The 17,448-nt window shown below is 42.0% G+C and overlaps 1 protein-coding gene across 1 annotated transcript; it reads right to left on the minus strand.

Moving 5' to 3' along the window:
- Nucleotides 1-749: 749 nt before the first annotated feature.
- IL1RL1 (interleukin 1 receptor like 1) lies at nt 750-16,861 on the minus strand. Its single transcript, XM_007172124.3, has 11 exons — nt 16,774-16,861; nt 15,746-15,917; nt 15,010-15,220; nt 13,509-13,683; nt 13,250-13,412; nt 11,812-11,883; nt 10,119-10,260; nt 9,880-10,025; nt 6,043-6,189; nt 4,872-5,039; nt 750-1,975 (listed from the first exon to the last, which is right to left on the minus strand). Exons 2-11 carry the CDS (start codon nt 15,804-15,806, stop codon nt 1,578-1,580), a joined length of 1,683 nt encoding a protein of 560 aa, XP_007172186.1. The 5' UTR covers nt 15,807-15,917; nt 16,774-16,861; the 3' UTR covers nt 750-1,577.
- Nucleotides 16,862-17,448: the final 587 nt, after the last annotated feature.

Here is a 17,448-nt window from a genome sequence, read left to right on the forward strand (position 1 = left end):
CTTCTTCTCCATCCTCCCACTTTTCAGTTGCAGAAACTGAGGCCCAGGGAGCTCAACTGGCTTGGGAGGTGGAGGGTAAGTTTAGGACGAGGAGTGAGGGGGAAATGAGCTAAGCAATGTCAGAGTTCTTCCCGAGGCCAGCCCTGTGTGCATTTTCTGAAGGGCTTCCTCTTCCTTCCGAGTTCACACAGTGGGCTCCAAACCTCGTAGGTAAATAAGGAGCTGCCTTGCTCACCTGTGTAGCTCCCTCCCCAGTCCTTCCTCTCCCCACCCCTACCAAAGAGATACTCAGCACACATCCAGAAAATGTAGGTATTTGTTGAATACTTGCAAAGGAGCTAATACTATTGACAATTAAAATATATTTTAAAAAGAAATATGGGGCAAATTGAAAACAGAGTTATTACGGAGGCAGGGAAAAGATTATTATAAATTCCATGTTATAATATCCCATATACTAGCTGTAGAAAGAGCCCAGATTTGCCTCTATGCTTTCAAGTAGTTAATGTAAAGAAGGAAATAAAATCAGTTCCAAAATGTCCCGTGTTCATAAATCAAAAACATCTCTGTCATTCTAAGTGGTAGTGAATCTGGAGAGAATGTATTCCTTAGAGGCCCAGACTGAGAGAGAACATGGAATATAATACAGATTACAAGAAAGTGTCTTAACAACTGTAGCCATTTATTAAATTTATTAAATTTTATTTCCCATTTGATTAGCACAGAAATAAAGGATTTTGATATGATTATTCCCATTTTACCGAAGGTGACTAAGTTTTTGAGAAGTTAAGTAACTTGCTCATGGTCACGTAGCTAGCAGAGGATGACTGTTGATTCTGAATTCTATGATGTTAATCAACTCTACAGCCTCTTTCATTGGCTACATTTATAGTAATTTGACAAAATCAGATATCACCACATAAAAGCACAATAATACTACCAGGGTAGGGTAACCAGACTTAACATATAAAAATACAAGACCCCCAGCTAAATTTGGATTTCAGATCCTTTTCAGATGAAATATTAGAATTAAAAAATCTTAAATATAATGATAATTGGGTAATTTGGTAAGGTACTCCAACCAAATGGACAGTATTGATATGATAAAACTTAAGCATCTGATCAAATAAAATCTAACACATTCTGGCATTGGGAACAAGATTTAGTACCAGCGTTCTGCTTGAAGGGATCTGAGTGTTCAAGATCACATGAAAATTTAACTCTAAAACTTTCAGTTTGATGTTCAAAATGTAGAATATCGACAAGGAATAAGGAGAGAGAGAACGAGAGAGAGAGAGGAAGAGTAGTGAGAAGATGCCGGGCCACGATGGAGAAGGACCAGCCATGGAAGACGAGGGAGGGGATGTGAGGTGGAGACAGGGAGCTTGAGGATGAAAATCTCGGGGTATTTTGCATCCTGCCAGAACCAGGGAAATGGAAGTAAAGTCAGTGCATGAAATCTGAGGTCTGAATACCCTCGATACTCCTATTTCTGGAGCCTCAGCCCCCACTGTCTGGTACAGCCGCGTGACCCAGCTGGGAGGGATTTGGATCCCCCAAACGCAGTGCGTTAGCCATCAAAGCAAGCACTGCTGCCCCTGGGCGCTCGAGGATGCCGAACGGGGAGTCTTTCTTGGAAGTTTGCTTGGCACCGGCATGTGGTACCTTATGTGCTTCCAGAACTTGGAATTCAGGGACTGTTTCTTGGCCACGAGGTCCTCCCTCCACTTGATGGTCCCCTGCACTTCGACGAGGTGCTTGAGGGAGTCCTGAAGCTCCTCGATCTGCAGTCCGCCAGGCGGGCACAGCGCCTCCATTTCAATAAGGATGGCCTTGGAGTCGTTCTGGATGAGGGTGTTGTGCAAGGCGATCTCCCACTCGTAGGTAAACTCCTTGCTGTGCGTGACCTCAGGAGTCAGGATGAAGATATGCCGCCTGCTCTTCTGGATGCTGGTTTCCACTGTGGTGGCTACATCTAGTGATAAAAGACACAGCGGAAGGGGTAAGAACACACACAACCCTTTCACGGTGAGAATATCAGCCCCAAGCCCTCTTCTTTCCCAGGCAGAGCAGTCCAGAGTCCTTCAGTTCAACGGGAACGTAGAGATCTGTAGCAGGAGACCTCGAATTCAGGTTCACTAGCTAGTGATACATATTATCTTCTTAGAATATTAGCTTACATGTTGTAAAGGGACTTAGAATTTTAACTCTCTTATTACAGAACATTCCATGCAAATGCAGGAGAACACACGTTCTTCTCAACACACATGGTACATTCTCAAGGTTAGATTATGTGTTGGGACACAAAATAAGTCTCAATAAATTTAAGACTGAAATCCTATCAAGCATCTTTTCCAATCACAATTGTATGAAATTAGAAATCAACTACCAGAAGAAAGCAGGAAAAATCACAAATATATGGTGGAGAGCATGCTGTGAACACCCACTGGGTCAATGAGCAGAGCAGTGGTTACCAGAGGGGGAGGTGCAGGGAGGGCAAAATGAGTAAAGGGGGCCGAATGTATGGTGATGGATGGAAACTAAATTTTTGGTGGTGAGCATGCTGTAGGTTGTACAGAAGTAGAAGTACGTTGTACCTATGAAACTTACATTAAACGAATGTTACCTCAAGAAAAATAAATCTTAAATAAATAAAAAGGGACGGTGGGGAGAAAAAATTAGAGTGCAAACTCAGGAACCCTTGCTTCTCTGAACTGACTAAAGTCTCTAGGGAGTCCTGGATCCGCTTCATCCCCTAATAGTCTCTGTTTTAGAAGCTGATTTGATCCAGACTAGGGAAATCTTCAGGAAGATCAGATCCCCTTATCAAGTCAGTGTTTATGGATCATCAACTCCATGATGATTTCACTTAACTTGTGGGTGGACTTAGAACATGTAAAACACCCAGCTCTCACGGCAAGGAGGGAACAGCATGATTAGGCAAGGAGGGAACAGCATGATTAAGGAAGCACAACCATGAACAAAACAACTCAAGACATTCTTAGGCAGTGGAGGCTAAAGACTGCCTGTCCACATGGTCTGAAACAGGAAACGAATGTCGAATAGTGCCCGACAGAGACCTTGTGTCAGTCAGGATCCTAGCAAAAAGCGCGGCACTCTCAAAAGCACTGACTAAAGAGAGTCTAATGAAAGGACAGTTTATAAAAGATGTGGGCAGAGCCCAAGGAAATCAACAAGAGATGGTGCAGAGCCCCGCAGCAGGTGATGTCAGGGAACCAAAACTGCCCTCCAGGTGTGAAGGGAGGGGAGCGGTCACGGAGCCCAAAGCAGGTACGTGTCTGAGGACGGCCAGCTGACGGGAGCCAGTGCTCCAGCAGAGAGGGGCACAGCTACCCAGGGGGCCCCACCCAGAGGGAACAGGGAGGCACCCTGCCCTCCCAGCACCTGCCAGTACCCCCCATTGGCCAAGCCCAGCATGGAGCAGAGAGCAAGGGGGTGATGGCTTCCATAAGGATCAGCCACCAGGCCACTGGATGGAGGAGGGTGCAGAATGAATTTGAAGGAGCAAATGGAGAGTAATTGTCACGGGAAGAAATACACTGCATGGGCCAGCCATGAACTTTTTCTAAGGGAAGAGTGAAGTTTGGTGTTGTTTTGTTGGATTTTGTTTTACTTTGGTTGAGGTAAGGTCAGAGGACATACTTGAGAGAGGGGGAGGTGGGAAACTTTTCCAAATGAAAAATAGCACGATAAAGGCCACACAAGCTTGAGCACCAGCGAGCTGGCACTCACGTTTGGCTGGGGAGAGGTGTAACTGGAAATGAGGTTGGCGGACCTAAGGAAGAAGAGATGGAGAGCATGTAGCACCTGGTGTGACGTCACAAACACCTGGAGTCCCTGCAGCCTCATAAGCAGATGTGTAACAGGCAATGAGCATCTGAATACCATGACATTGCTCTCGACTTGCAGGGGTAGCCAGTGGGGAGAGCTGAAGGAAGAAGAGAGCCTTGGGAGAGACGTGGGTTATGTTTTCCTGAATTGCGCTCTATACATGTCTCCCAAGCTGGTACTAGGCCATTAACATTATCCAAATATTGCAGGATAAACCAGATTCACCTGTCGTGTGTACGTTTGATTACATAGACACTTGAATCCCTCTTTGCGGTAGGAATGCCAGGTTAAACTCACAGTCTATTAAACATTGACTTTAGAGGACTTACACTCATGATGTCCCTGCCTTATTCATATTCCACACACTTCCTGGTCCCTGAGGAATTTGAGAAGGGCTAGAAGGAGAGTTCCTAGATACTTGACATAAATATGGAAGGAAAGGAGAATGACTACTGAAATGCTGGAATTGTGACCCAACTGTCAAAATCACATGAAACCAACTAGGAATATTAAGAAACAGAAGACACAATTCTATCTGTTCTTGTGAGGATATAAATTTGCAAATGTTTCACCAATATAAGGAAAATCATAAAGACTTTGAGTCCTTTCAAATATTTTAGCCAGTGCCTCTGGATAGTAGAACAAAATTCCTTGGATTTCAAGTCCTCCTTCAAATCTTCTAGAGGGACTTCAGAGATGTCAGTTATCCTAGTGGTGGACATGGGGAGTGAAGTAGGGGCTGGACCCTGCTAAATCCACAAGCAAGGATGCCTTATCCTGTCTTCATATCACTGACACGACTGTGAAGACCTCAGGATCAGGGTGGTGATGGGGGCAGGAGAAGCAAACAGTAAGTACCTCCTTCTTCTGGAGAAATATTTAAAAGCTCTAGTCTTATGGCCTGGAATAATGCTTGCAGCTCCTGATGAAGGCAGGGATAAGACCACCTAAGTAAGAAGGCTTACTTAGCCTTCTGATGAATGTGAATTTCTGTCCCTGATGGTTGTTGATAGTTTTACCTTCTCCAGGGAGCAGATCTCTTCCATAAATGTATAAGTCGTAGCCACATTTATTTTCAAGAACGTCAGGCAGAATCTGGTGAACAAAGTACTCCACAGAGCTGGCCCCCTTTGGACTGTTTTTGCAGTTCCGTGGATAGATCACGTAAGCATCATAGATCTTCCCATCTGAAGATGAGAACAAGGAACACAATGTTATTACTTGGTCCTCAAAAATTCTCATTTGACTCTTAGTAGACATTCTTCAGGGAGTTTTATGGCTGTTGGTAAATGTATCTCATCCCCCCAAATACTCTAGAATCCAGAGACGATGACAACAATCTACTGCCACAAAATGTCATCAGGAAACCAATCTTAGTCTCAAAGTTCTCCTTTTTACTGTCTCAGACTGAATGATAGAAAACAGGCAAGAGCCTGACCAGTTTAGTTCAAACTATATTGTCAAGTTTGGTTAATAATCTATTAATAAGTATTTATACTCATGGCTAAGGGGCTTTCTGCTGTGCTGAGCAGATCTCAATTTTAGCTTTTGTTTTCCCCATGGGGAAGTGAAAATGCTAAAGGGTAATTAATGGTGGCAAAAGAGTAGAAGTTTTTAAGGGATCTGAATTTCCCACAAATCAGATAATTAGCTCTAGTTGAGTGACCCATATGGAAAATCTAAATTTTATCTGCCTCTGAATGAAAGAACGGTGTTCATATTTAGCAGGCAGCACTGTCTTCTTTCATGGGTATACATATGTAGGTAGGTAAGACTCTTTATGGAACAGTGTTTCTGGTAGAACACACTGCATTCTGATGGACCTTTCTAACCTGTTCACATCTGGAAAACAGGAACAATTTTGTTAATGTTTTGACTTCCATAAAGTTTTCCCATTTTCCAAAATGCCCTTTCTGGGCTTGGAGCAGATTCTGCTACTGGAGATTTAGTAAGAACAGCAATTCTACGGGGGAGAAAATTGGAGCTGTTGAGATGGATCTCAGAACCACGAGGAGTGACAAGGCAGGATGGAGAGTGTCCTCTGAGTGGACTCAAAACGATTTATTGCTAATATGCTAGCAAGCAAAAGGGAATCTGTGTTTGGTAGCATAACTATTAAGAGATTATTCGATAAACAACCAACAGCCATTATAGAACTCTTTTGAAGAAAACTTGAAACTTGCCACTTACCGTTCCTAGTTTTGTGAGGTCTAGCTATGTCTCTCCAGAGCAGAATAATCTCAATCCAGAATGCTTTTAGAATTATCACCAAGACATTGATTAGCAAGAATAATATGCTAAATCCTGCAAGCACGTAGTAGGTGCTTTGTTGATCCGCTATGCAAAAGATAGGGGGAGGAGAAAAATGATCATTATTACTCCTAAAACAGGAGAAAATAAACAAATACATGGATGCTGGCTTCCCCTGGGAGTATGAGAGATTTATACAAGGGATGCCTACCTGGCATTTTCATGGCTGTTTTAAGAATCAGTAAATTAATGTTTAGTGAGCCCCTACTCTGTGCAAGGCACCAGGCTAGGCACTGTAGGGGATTTTCAAAGCATAAGAGGAAGACAGACACATGTAAACTTAGCTAAGATTGGAAGTGAAAGCATTAGTTTTAGCTAGCAGAGGTTTTAGGAAGGTGTGCTCACTCCATGCTGGATTGGGCAGTGAAGGCTTCCTGCAGAATAAGGTACCTGGAGGATGAGTAAGATTTAGATAGCTGCAAAAAAAAAAAAAAAAAAGATGTACTCCTGGCAAGAGAGGATGCTGTGAGCCCAAGGGCAGAGATGGGAGTGTGTTTTCTGAGGAAGGGGGAGGATCCAGTTTGGGGAATTACTGGAACATACGATTGGAATGGTGGGTCTAGGGCTAGGCTCTGATCAGATTTGAGGCTCCAGCTAAAGCATTTTGTCTCTCTTCTGGTCATGAGAGCCATTGAAGAGTTTTGAGTGGTTCGTTAACAGTGCAAGTGGTTTTCAAGCAAGATTAGTCTGATGGTAGTGGAAGTTTTGTTTCCATGACCCACAGGTCCTCGGAGTAGAATGGGATGAGAAGTTACTGCAGTATGGGGGGTGAGAGATGAGGAGGGGCCAGATTCATGTAATAATGAGAGAGGAACGGACAAACCTGGCGTTGGCGGCGTTAAGGAGAAAGAATCAACAGGTCTTGGGGACTTATTGCATCTGGGGTTGGTGGCACAGGAAAGCAGGGAAGAAACAAGAGCTATCTAAGTCTCTAATGTGTATTTGATGAAGTCAAATGACTGGGTTTTAGGTCCTAAATATGCCCTGTATTTCCCTTCTGGTGAACATTATTTAGCCATCACTGAACTTTTATCCTTACTCATTGCTTCATAACATATGTATATATGCAAGATGGTCCCCGTATTTATTGAATCAGATATATACAAATTGAATGTAAGAACTGTGCTCATCAATAGTATTTTTGACTGTTTTAAGTTTACTTCCCTCCTTAGAATCGTTAACTATCCCATCTTACAAATAGTCCCACTTAAAGATAAATGTGAAAAGACTCTCAAATGAGATTTGGCTAGATAGCTCCCTTTTCATTTTCATCTGATCTCAAAACACAGGCTCCCAGTTTTGCCATAGAAAATCCCTGGTCTGTATTTGCAAATTCCTTCATTAGTTCATCAGCTCCCCGAGTATCCACACTATGAAATCAAGAATGACCAAGGTGGGGACTTCCCTGGCAGTCCAGAGGTTAGGACTCTGAGCTTCCACTGCAGGGGGTGCAGGTTCAATTTCTGGTTGGGGAGCTAAGATCCCACGTGCTGCATGGCATGGTCAAACAATTTTTTTTAATAAAAAAAAAAATTAAAAAAAGAATGACCAAGGTGAACCGATCCAAAACTGAAAATTGTGAGTGAGCCTAGCATCTGCACTGTCATCAGTTTAAATGATAAATACTCCCTAAGTGAATTATTTCAACAGGATTCCTTTCCAGGTCACTCTTTCTAAAAATCCTATCTGGACGCATGCCGGGAATCCCTATTTCTTGTGAAGTACTTATGCATGTGACTGGCTAACTAGAAGAAAGAAGTTAATCCAAGACATTAAGGCAAGTTGAAGTTCAGTATCTTCCTAAATGTCATTTTATAAATGTATAAGTAATCCTTGTACGTGTTGACTAAACACTGAATACTTTCTGTAAGCGCTTATAAACAGGAAACACTGCTTGCCTTTGAATCCTGGCTCTATAACTGTAGCCTGGCCAATTATTCAACCTCTCTTTGCCTCAGTTTCCTCATCTATAAAACTAGATGATGGTAATAGTCTCTTCATCGTGGATTTTTGATAAAATAAATGAAAAATTATATGGAAAATAATGACAGGTCCTGGTACCTAGGGAACAATGAATAAATGTGTACTACTATTATTAATAGTAGTAGTATCAAATGTTTAATGATATTTAATAATATGGGGACACAGGCTTTTTAGTTTTTGTTTTTAAAATTCAGGACAATGTGTAATTTCTTTTATTGTATGATTAGAAATAAAGGAATTCATTGTGACCATTGAGAGAAGTTGTAACAATCTTTGAAGAAACACAGGTGAAAGGTAGCATATACAGATGAATTAGAAGGAACAAAATCACCAAGTACATGTAACATGAAAACAATTCCAATACACAGGTACCCGAAGAACATTCATATAATGACATCGTGAGAAAAACATGGGGATAAGGACACCATGGCAGTGCTAGGGGTGGAGGTGGCTTCCTCTTTCCTACGGGATCTTCCGTGCCCACCAGAACCACAAATGTCACCCTAAAATGACATCTCAACAGGGTCTACATGTCCTGGGGTGACACAGTTATAACTGGCAGAATCCTGACAACCCATGAAACATGATAGCATTTAAAATCATCTACAGTAGTCATGATTCCGTTTGTTTTATAAAAACTTGCAAATCGGTGGTTAAAGTTGAATTCAAACAAGAAAAATCCCAAGCACCCCCTCGGGCAGAGACTAAAAGACCCTATCTGATTGGTGGTCTGTTTTCTCATCTCTCCCAATCATGTTGTGCCTTTGTGGGTTTATCCAAATTAATCTGGACTATACCGCACTTAGGGGTATAAACTAGGAGTTTACCTCTCCCTATGACTATGTGACAAACACATTCAATAATTTCTACGTAGTGGTACATGGAGTGATAAGTAAAAATATCAAAATTTTCTCCCCACCCTTTATAGCTACTTTATTTATTTATTTATTTATTTTTGGCTGTGTTGGGTCTTCGGTTCGTGCGAGGGCTTTCTCCAGTTGCGGCAAGCGGGGGCCACTCTTCATCGCGGTGTGGGGACCGCTCTTCATCGCGGTGCGCGGGCTTCTCACTATTGCGGCCCCTCCCGTTGCGGGGCACAGGCTCCAGACGCGCAGGCTCAGTAGTTGTGGCTCACGGGCCCAGCTGCTCCGTGGCATGTGGGATCTTCCCAGACCAGGGCTCGAACCCGTGTCCCCTGCATTAGCAGGCAGATTCTCAACCACTGCGCCACCAGGGAAGCCCTCTCCCCACCCTTTATTGCACCGGATTGAATGCTACATCTAACCAACGGGGTGTCTTTATCTGGACATGCAAACAAGTGAGGGAATTGACAGGTGGTCAGGAAGGAAAGGTTTGTGAAACTACTTTTCTGCCATCATTGTGCGCGCAGTGATATAGGGAGGGAGTGGAAGGAAAATGCCTTTGCCCCCGAGAGGAGGGGCGCGTCCTCACGGACTTGTTTAACGCTGTCTGGACGTGCTCACGATGCCAAGCACAGTGAATGTGGCGTGGCTTCGTTTTTGTCTTGACTTCTCTACACACAATGTGTCCTCCTGTTGCCTACACCCAAGACAGATCTTTCCTCCACCCGCCTCCAGCTTCTGAGATGGACCACTCTGTCTTGATGGACTCCCCTGGAACCGCACTCCAATACACTGTTCTCTAAGAATATGATTCGGCTTACAGTTGTGAACAGCAAACTCAGGCGACCAAAGTCTCAGAAACATGCCTTACTTGGATTTTTCCTCCTCAGTCTTACGGTGTGCATGATCAGGCCACGGAAATTCATGGCCAGACAGTCGTACTTCAGTGATAAATCCTCTTCTTTTACATCCACTATTCTTAACACGGCGTTTAGGCAAGTCAGCTCACTGCGAGAACTAGGAAGACAACCCGTTACTTTCAGTGCTTATTTTGCAGTTGCAAACCGTGTGCGAAGGGAAGGGGATGCTTTAACTGAGATTGAAAAATACCTTTGATCTTGCTCTCGCAACACATGTATTCTTGCTTCACCGAAGTTCTCAGCGTTGCTTCTGTTAACCTGCCACAGGATGTCAGCCATGGTCTGAGAGCCTTTCCCAAAGCAAGCAGAGCACCTTAGGTCTGCTGGTTTTCCTAGATGAGAAGGAAAGAGATTCACCGATAAAATTCAGTTCTGCAGAGAGGATTTAATTTCATTGCATGTGAAAAAAAGTCGTTGAACGTCTAGTGTGTGTCATGAATGGATTCCCATTTCCTTTCCTCATCTTCAGCACCTTCCTCCTTCTCTGCCCTCGCTTTGCCACCTCCTCCATCTCCCATCATTTTCATTCCACTCACAGTTCAGGCTGAAGCTCAGCCCCCTCTCCCCTCTCCCCTGCAGTGGAAACTATAGAGGCTTCACCAATGCCACATTATAATCTAAGATTTCCCCTTACTACACATTGCCATTTCTTTTCCTTTTTTTTTTTTTTAATTGGAGTATAGTTGCTTTACAATGTTGTGTTAGTTTCTGCTGTACAGCAAAGTGAATCAGCCACATGTATATATGTATATCCCCTCTTCCTTGGATTTCCTTCCCATTTAATGGCTGTCTTCCACTCCTTTCTCCTCCTATGGAATTCCCTTCATCTCTCTGTAAGCTACCTTTGTCAGTAAAACCGTTTCACCTGAATCAGCCACAATCCCACTGCTCAATCGTTCAACAAGAGGCTCTCCACTCCCACTCCTGTAAATTTGAGACTTCCTCCTTTCAGAACTAAAAGCTTAAGGGCTGATTCCTGCCTTGGGTTGGGCACTCAGCCATCCTTTACTGAGTTCTTAGTCCCCGTGTCAAGAATTAAGCATCTGAAGAGGGATGAGGAGCTTAGAGTCTCCAAGGAGGTGACAATGGTATAAGCAAGCGATCAGAACACACGGTATTCTAGTGTTTTAATAGAACGATAGACAAGTGGCATGGGAATACAGAGGGAGACATCAGGGCAGGGAGCAGGGCTGGTGCTGGTGGCCTTGGACTTGACCAGATGCTGGCTCTCATCGTGCTCCCTGGCAGGTAAGGAGGCTGGCAGGGGGATTTCACAGAGGAGGGGATACTTGAGCTTCGTGTCGAGGGATGGGAAGGAGGGCATGGGCGAAAGCAGGGAGGAACGTGGAAACCCTGCAAAGCAGTAGAGCAGCTCTGAGGCAGTCAGTGTGGTTTTGCTTTACGTGCTAAGAACTTTGATTCTGACCCCATTCTCTCAGGGAACCAGGAAAAGCAGAGACGGACAGAGGCATACAATCTGGGTTCTCCTCCTTCTGTCACCATTTATTCCCGCCACATCCTTGGGTATGTCATTGAGCCTCTCTAAGCCTAAGCAGCCACAAGCATAAAGTGGGGACGATATCTACCTCCTTGGATAGTTGGATAGAAGTGAGAGGGAAATGAGGCAGCACGCATGAAAGCACCAAAATAAATAAATAAAATAGAGCAAAGTGCAGTACAAATGTAAGTGCTGTACGTTGTTGTGACCACATATTCCTAATATTAGCTAGGCCCCAAGGTGGGTGTTTCCAAATATGCATCTCATTTAATCCTCAAGATCCGCTATGGTAATAGCCTGACCCCTGCTTGGGGAATTCAGAACAGGGGTCATATGGAAACATTTTCCAGATGAAACATTTACAGTACTCTTAAAGTTTTCTTACCAATTTCCACTTCCTTTGTTTCATTCTGTGGAGGGGCTATAATTACTGGAAGCAAAGAAAAGCTTCGCTTATCTGAAATCAAAGACAAAAAAGAGAATATAAATATTAGGCAAGCATTGGGTGGTCATCAATATAAAGCTTGTATTTTCATATTTCTGTCCTTTTTCACAGTGATGTTTCTTGGATTTTTCTGATTGTGATCCATGGCAACAAATACACATGCACACGCATACACACACACACACACACACACACACACACGAAACAAAAACGTTCAAGCAATACATTCTCTTACTACCTATGATGTTTTTTGATATTTTCTATTCTCTTTTTATCATTAAAACAAATGCCATCCAAAGCATTAAATTAATTGCATGACATAGCAATTGTCAGAAAACCACGATTCTATAGGATAAGCATAATGAACGCTACAGGGAAGAGTTCAAACGACTCCTGAAAGTGATAAACACATAAGTCCACACTTCTGCTCACAGCTTTCCACCAGTGTGGCCCACCCTATCAGGAAGTTCAAATTCCCGTGGCACTGACGCCTAGACACGGTGAATGCACGGCTGCATTCCTGCACCCCTTGATTCTCATTTATTTCGGGATGGTGTGATTAAGGACCCCTGCAGGTTTTGATGTTGAACACTGAGAGTTACTAACACAAATGTGGTCCAGCGATGCTTATTTTACAGCGGTGGGGCACTGGAAAACTACAAACAAAAACTCTTCTCCACTACTGCTCTGCCCTGAGAAATCTGCCAGACATACAGGTCCTGCTTCATCTACACCCATAGATCAAGCTCTGCTAAGGAGACCCCAACTCTTTGTAGATTTAACAGGCTTGACTGTGAAATCTCACCCCTGATGGACTCTTATAGAATTTAAAGTAATTTTGAAAAAAAAAAAGTAGAATTAAATGACCTACTTAAGGTCCTGGATGATGATGAAAGCATTGCAAATCAAGATTGAAAATCAGCCAACAATATCTATGTATCTCTTTATAAAGCTTCTCACTCAACTTCTTATCCGGCTAGTTATGTTAGAGAGGAAATAGATTTTCCTCTATTTACAGAACCTCTGACAACAAATTGGGAGAAAAAGAGTTAATCTTGCTCTCCAAATTGTTGTATTGCCATTCAAAAAAATGTTAGGTTAGCATTCAGATCACATTATCTTTGAAAAATTAAGCCATAGAGGAGAGAACAGATGTGGCTTTGGATTAGCAGCGTTATTTCCCTCCAAAATGTCTTAGATCTTGATAGTGCATTTAGAAAATCTCTTTGCGTCACATTAGAGAATACACGTAAGATAAGATGAGTCAGGAGGAAGTTTGGGGAGGAGCGTGAGGTACTGGCAAATCAACAAGAAGGACACAATTTCTGTCACATTATCGTTTTTCAAGTGTTGCATTTTGTTAAATTCAGTAGCTTACCAATAACTGTGAATGCCCTGGTTGCAGTCACAGTATAATTGACTCCATTTTCATTGTGCATAAATTTGCATGTATAATCACCAGCGTCCTTGCTGTTTGCATTGTCAATCTGCAAAAATGACTTGTGTGCTCGGTACCTGGATCCTTGAAGAACTTCACAATTCTGAAATGAAAAGTCCCAGTCTACATTCAGTAATTCTTTACTTCCACCTATTTTGATGGTGTAATTTTCATCTATTTCCCGCATGTTTCCTTTTACCTTAAACCACTCCACAGGTGCTGTCCAGTTGTAGAGGTCAATTGTAGGACAATATATTCTGGAATTTTTTTCTGATCCAGATGTTGTTGAATATATCAGAAAGTCTGGAATATCACAACCTGGTTGTTTTTTATAAATGGTGACATTCACATATCCAGTCTTATTGGAGGTAGGACTATTAAAATAAATCAAACAATTTTTAAAAAGTCACTTAGCATTATGAAATAACTTAACCCAGCTCTAACTTTTACTTAATATTGCTTTTCTTCCTAAAACAATGGACAGATAGTGGTTCTTCTTTTAAAATAATCATTAAAATCTAGAGTTTTAAATGCTTTTTGTTACATTTTAGGTAAAACACAACCCCTACAGTAGCCTTTAAAATGACTCCCTCGGGGCTTCCCTGGTGGTGCAGTGGTTGAGAATCTGCCTGCCAATGCAGGGCACACAGGTTCGAGCCCTGGTCTGGTAAGATCCCACATGCCGCGGAGCAACTAGGCCTGTGAGCCACAATTACTGAGCCTGCACGTCTGGAGCCTGTGCTCCGCAACAAGAGAGGCCGCGATTATGAGAGGCCTACGCACCGCGATGAAGAGTGGCCCCCACTTGCCACAACTAGAGAAAACCCTCGCACAGAAACGAAGACCCAACACAGCCATAAATAAATAAATAAATAAATAAACCCAAAGTTAAAAAAAAACCAAAAAACTCTTTTCGTTTAAAAAAAAAAAAAAAGACTCCCTCACCATTTCTGTGTACACTGTATGTGCTGTAACACCGAGACCTGATGTTATAAAGATAATTAGTATTTATTAAGAGTTTACTGTGTATCATTCATTCTATTCTCACAACCACGCTTTGAAGTGGGTTCTACTATCACATGTATTTTACAGATGAGGAAACAAGGATGGAGAAGTAACTTACCAGCAATGCACAGCTAACTAGTGACACACCGTCACTTTGAAACTAACGCTGTCTGACCTCAGAACCTAGGCACCTAACTGTACCCATCTTGCCTTTTGACTTAGTTCATCTGACATCTTGTACGTACCAAACAGGCACAAAATCACAAGAGGTGGCAATTTACGTGTAGAGTAAGGGACTTGTGGGGCCCCAGTCTCAGGTAAACTTCTTGGGCTTGCCCTTCACGTGGGAGGCACAGATGACCCCCCTTTTATACCCATCGTAAGCCTCCTGACGCCCCACATCTAGGCTGTTGGTTTGTTCTGATTTGAAGCCCAACGTGAGCGATTGCTCTCAGTTTTCCTGGTCACTAGAAAAGCGAGGTCTTTTTCTAATTGGGCTACAAATTAAGCCCTGTCATTATACATCCAGAGAGTTCACCGTCACCTAAAGCCCAACCTGATGGTGTTCTTCAGGTGCTCTTTTATTCCAATCACTTAATAAATTCAACTGCTGCAGAGAGGTCTAGAAAGAGAAGGGAAGTGAGGCAGCTCAGACTATCAACTCTTAAAGACAAAGGAGGAGGACTGGATAATACCTTCTGATAATGCAAGTATAAAATCCGGAATCTTTGACTTTGGCTGGGAGAAACTTAAGACGTTCCCCTGAGGCAACTACACGACTTCTTCTCTGGGTGGTAATACGTTTGTTGGTTTTTGAGTAATACCAGACAACAGGGTATCGAGATTTTTCTTGTCTGGGACATCTCACAATTAAAGCCTCATTTTCCAGGCTCCAAGACGATTTGCCTGCAAATAAAAAATATATATAAATATCATCCTGAAGTGATCATATAAAAAGGATTACAATTTCTGTATTCTAAATATCCCCTTCCAGGATTAAATTTAGAAACTGGTCACACTTTGAGAAAGAATAAGTAAATGATCTAAGATCTTTTATGAAATATTCTAATGGATACACAGATTAGTGATTTAATTTGGAGCTAGATCCTTCACATTGCTCCAAAGGAAAGCAGACATGTCATCTACACAAAGCATGTTGTCAGTCAACAAGTGCTGTCAGTACCTTCTACGTGCAGGCACCGTATTAAATTTTGACATATTTGAATATGTAAAATTAAAATTATGCTATATTTGTTATGAAGAATTTGTCCTGATAGATTGGTGATGAAGAATGACTGTAGAACATAAATGAATTTTCTAGGTTACCATTCAGCTAGAGCAATTGGAAGCAAGCAATTTAAAACTAGGCAAATGTTCTTGGAATTACTTAATTAAAAAAATTTTAAATGTCAGTTCAAAAGCAATACTTACTAAATGCAGCTGATGTGGAAGGTATGAGAATTGTTAGAATTACCAAGACCCAAAGTCTCATTCTCAGTTTCTCAATCTAGAGCAAGTGTTGGTGACCGATTCTCAAGATGATTCAAGTCAAATCTGTGACATACGATGGTGAAGCTCCCCTCTAGGTGGTTGATGGTATTCCCTAAGATTTATAGTTGGAAAGAGTTGTCAGTATCTCTGACAAAAAGATACCAAAAAATAAGTCATACAGAATCACAAGCAAAATATTTACAGCCATGACTTTTACTTGCTCAATACCTCCCAGGAAAATTATTCATGAACAGATCTTTAATATGTACAAATATGTATAGGAGCAGACTTCAGACATGCATCATTACATTTATTCCTACTGGACTTTTGGACCACGCAGGGCTTATGACAGCCATGCTATTTCACTGTCTTGTGAGAATGTACTGAAGCTAAATTAAGAGGAAAGAAAATGGGTTTCTATTTTTGAAAAAAAAGAAAATTATAAAATTCAACAGACCTTAGAAAATACAATATTATAAATGCAGATATGAAACCCAGACATCCACACAGGCTGGCAGCTGTGTGTACACACACATGACTCCTGCCTGCCCTCAAGCACACAGGCAAACAGTCATCCCAAAGCAACTAAGGAATATAGGAAAGAGATGTGTAAAACAGTCATCAAATAGTTGCCCTAGACACTATACCAAACCCTCAGAAATGTGTCCCTGCCCCTGCTTATCCCCAAGACTCACCAAAAGCTTTCTAAGAAGAGTTGAAGGTCTGTGAAAAATAATGACATACTTTTTCTTTCAGCAAAAGGATAACTTAACTATATCATTTTTTTCTTAAAAAGTCAGGGGAGGGATGGAACCAATACAGAAACTGACAAGTATAGAATGAATACAACAACCCTTAATATATTTTACGAAAGCACATTTCCTCTAAACATGAACTGTTGATACTTTCCTTATTACATGTCTGGAAAAGTTTTTACTACAAATTTTAGATAAGTAATTGATGCTTACCCGAAATGAAGGGCAGGAGGAATGAATTTCAAGTGAATGACTGAGCTGTGAATAGTTTCCAGCTCTTGTAGCTCCTTCCTTGCAGACTACTCACATGCACTCTCTCTTTTATTTTAAAGGGGAGATACTCAAAGACGTCCTTCAACTCACCACTCCACCCACCCTGAAATTTGATTTCTAGCCAAAATTCATGACTTGTTCAAAAATGCTGGTGCATCATGTACCAAGAACTCTGACCTTGGTACATAAATATTTAAATGTAAGGACAACATTGAATAATCCTTTAGAAAAAATAATCAAATCACCTCCCTGTTTTAGCATCAGTTACTCAAGCTAATGCTTGTTGTTTATCGCACTGATATTATTACACTGAGTTCCAAATGATCTGGAAATCTTGGGGCCTTGAGACTGCTCTTCCAGATTCTCCTTGACACTTCATTTGGCAGACACTAGTTAGGAAGGCGCGGCCAGTTACAGCAGCTTTGGTGCAGAGAGTTTCGAAAGCAAAATGGGGGCAAGCAATGAGAAGTAAACAGGACTTTATGGGATTTTGCAAATGTTCTGTTTAGGGTCCAGAATTGACACGGTCTCATCCAAAAACAGATTCCAGATCCTCAGATTTAAGTCCCTACAGGGCTCTTGGATGGGAAAAAGAAGTTTTTCTAAGGAGTTCAG

This window comes from Balaenoptera acutorostrata, chromosome 12 (assembly GCF_949987535.1).
Source record: "Balaenoptera acutorostrata chromosome 12, mBalAcu1.1, whole genome shotgun sequence".
NCBI lineage: Eukaryota > Metazoa > Chordata > Mammalia > Artiodactyla > Balaenopteridae > Balaenoptera > Balaenoptera acutorostrata.

What these genes read in the sequence shown, in the direction of transcription:
- IL1RL1 (XM_007172124.3), bottom strand. Translation starts at nt 15,806, where the DNA reads ATGAGACTTTGGGTCTTGGTAATTCTAACAATTCTCATACCTTCCACA. An exon ending in CACCTGTGGAGTGGTTTAAG is followed by an intron (nt 13,413 to 13,508) that starts GTAAAAGGAAAC and finishes TTTTCATTTCAG; the next exon opens with AATTGTGAAGTTCTTCAAGG. An exon ending in AGATCTGCTCCCTGGAGAAG is followed by an intron (nt 1,976 to 4,871) that starts GTAAAACTATCA and finishes TTTTATCACTAG; the next exon opens with ATGTAGCCACCACAGTGGAA.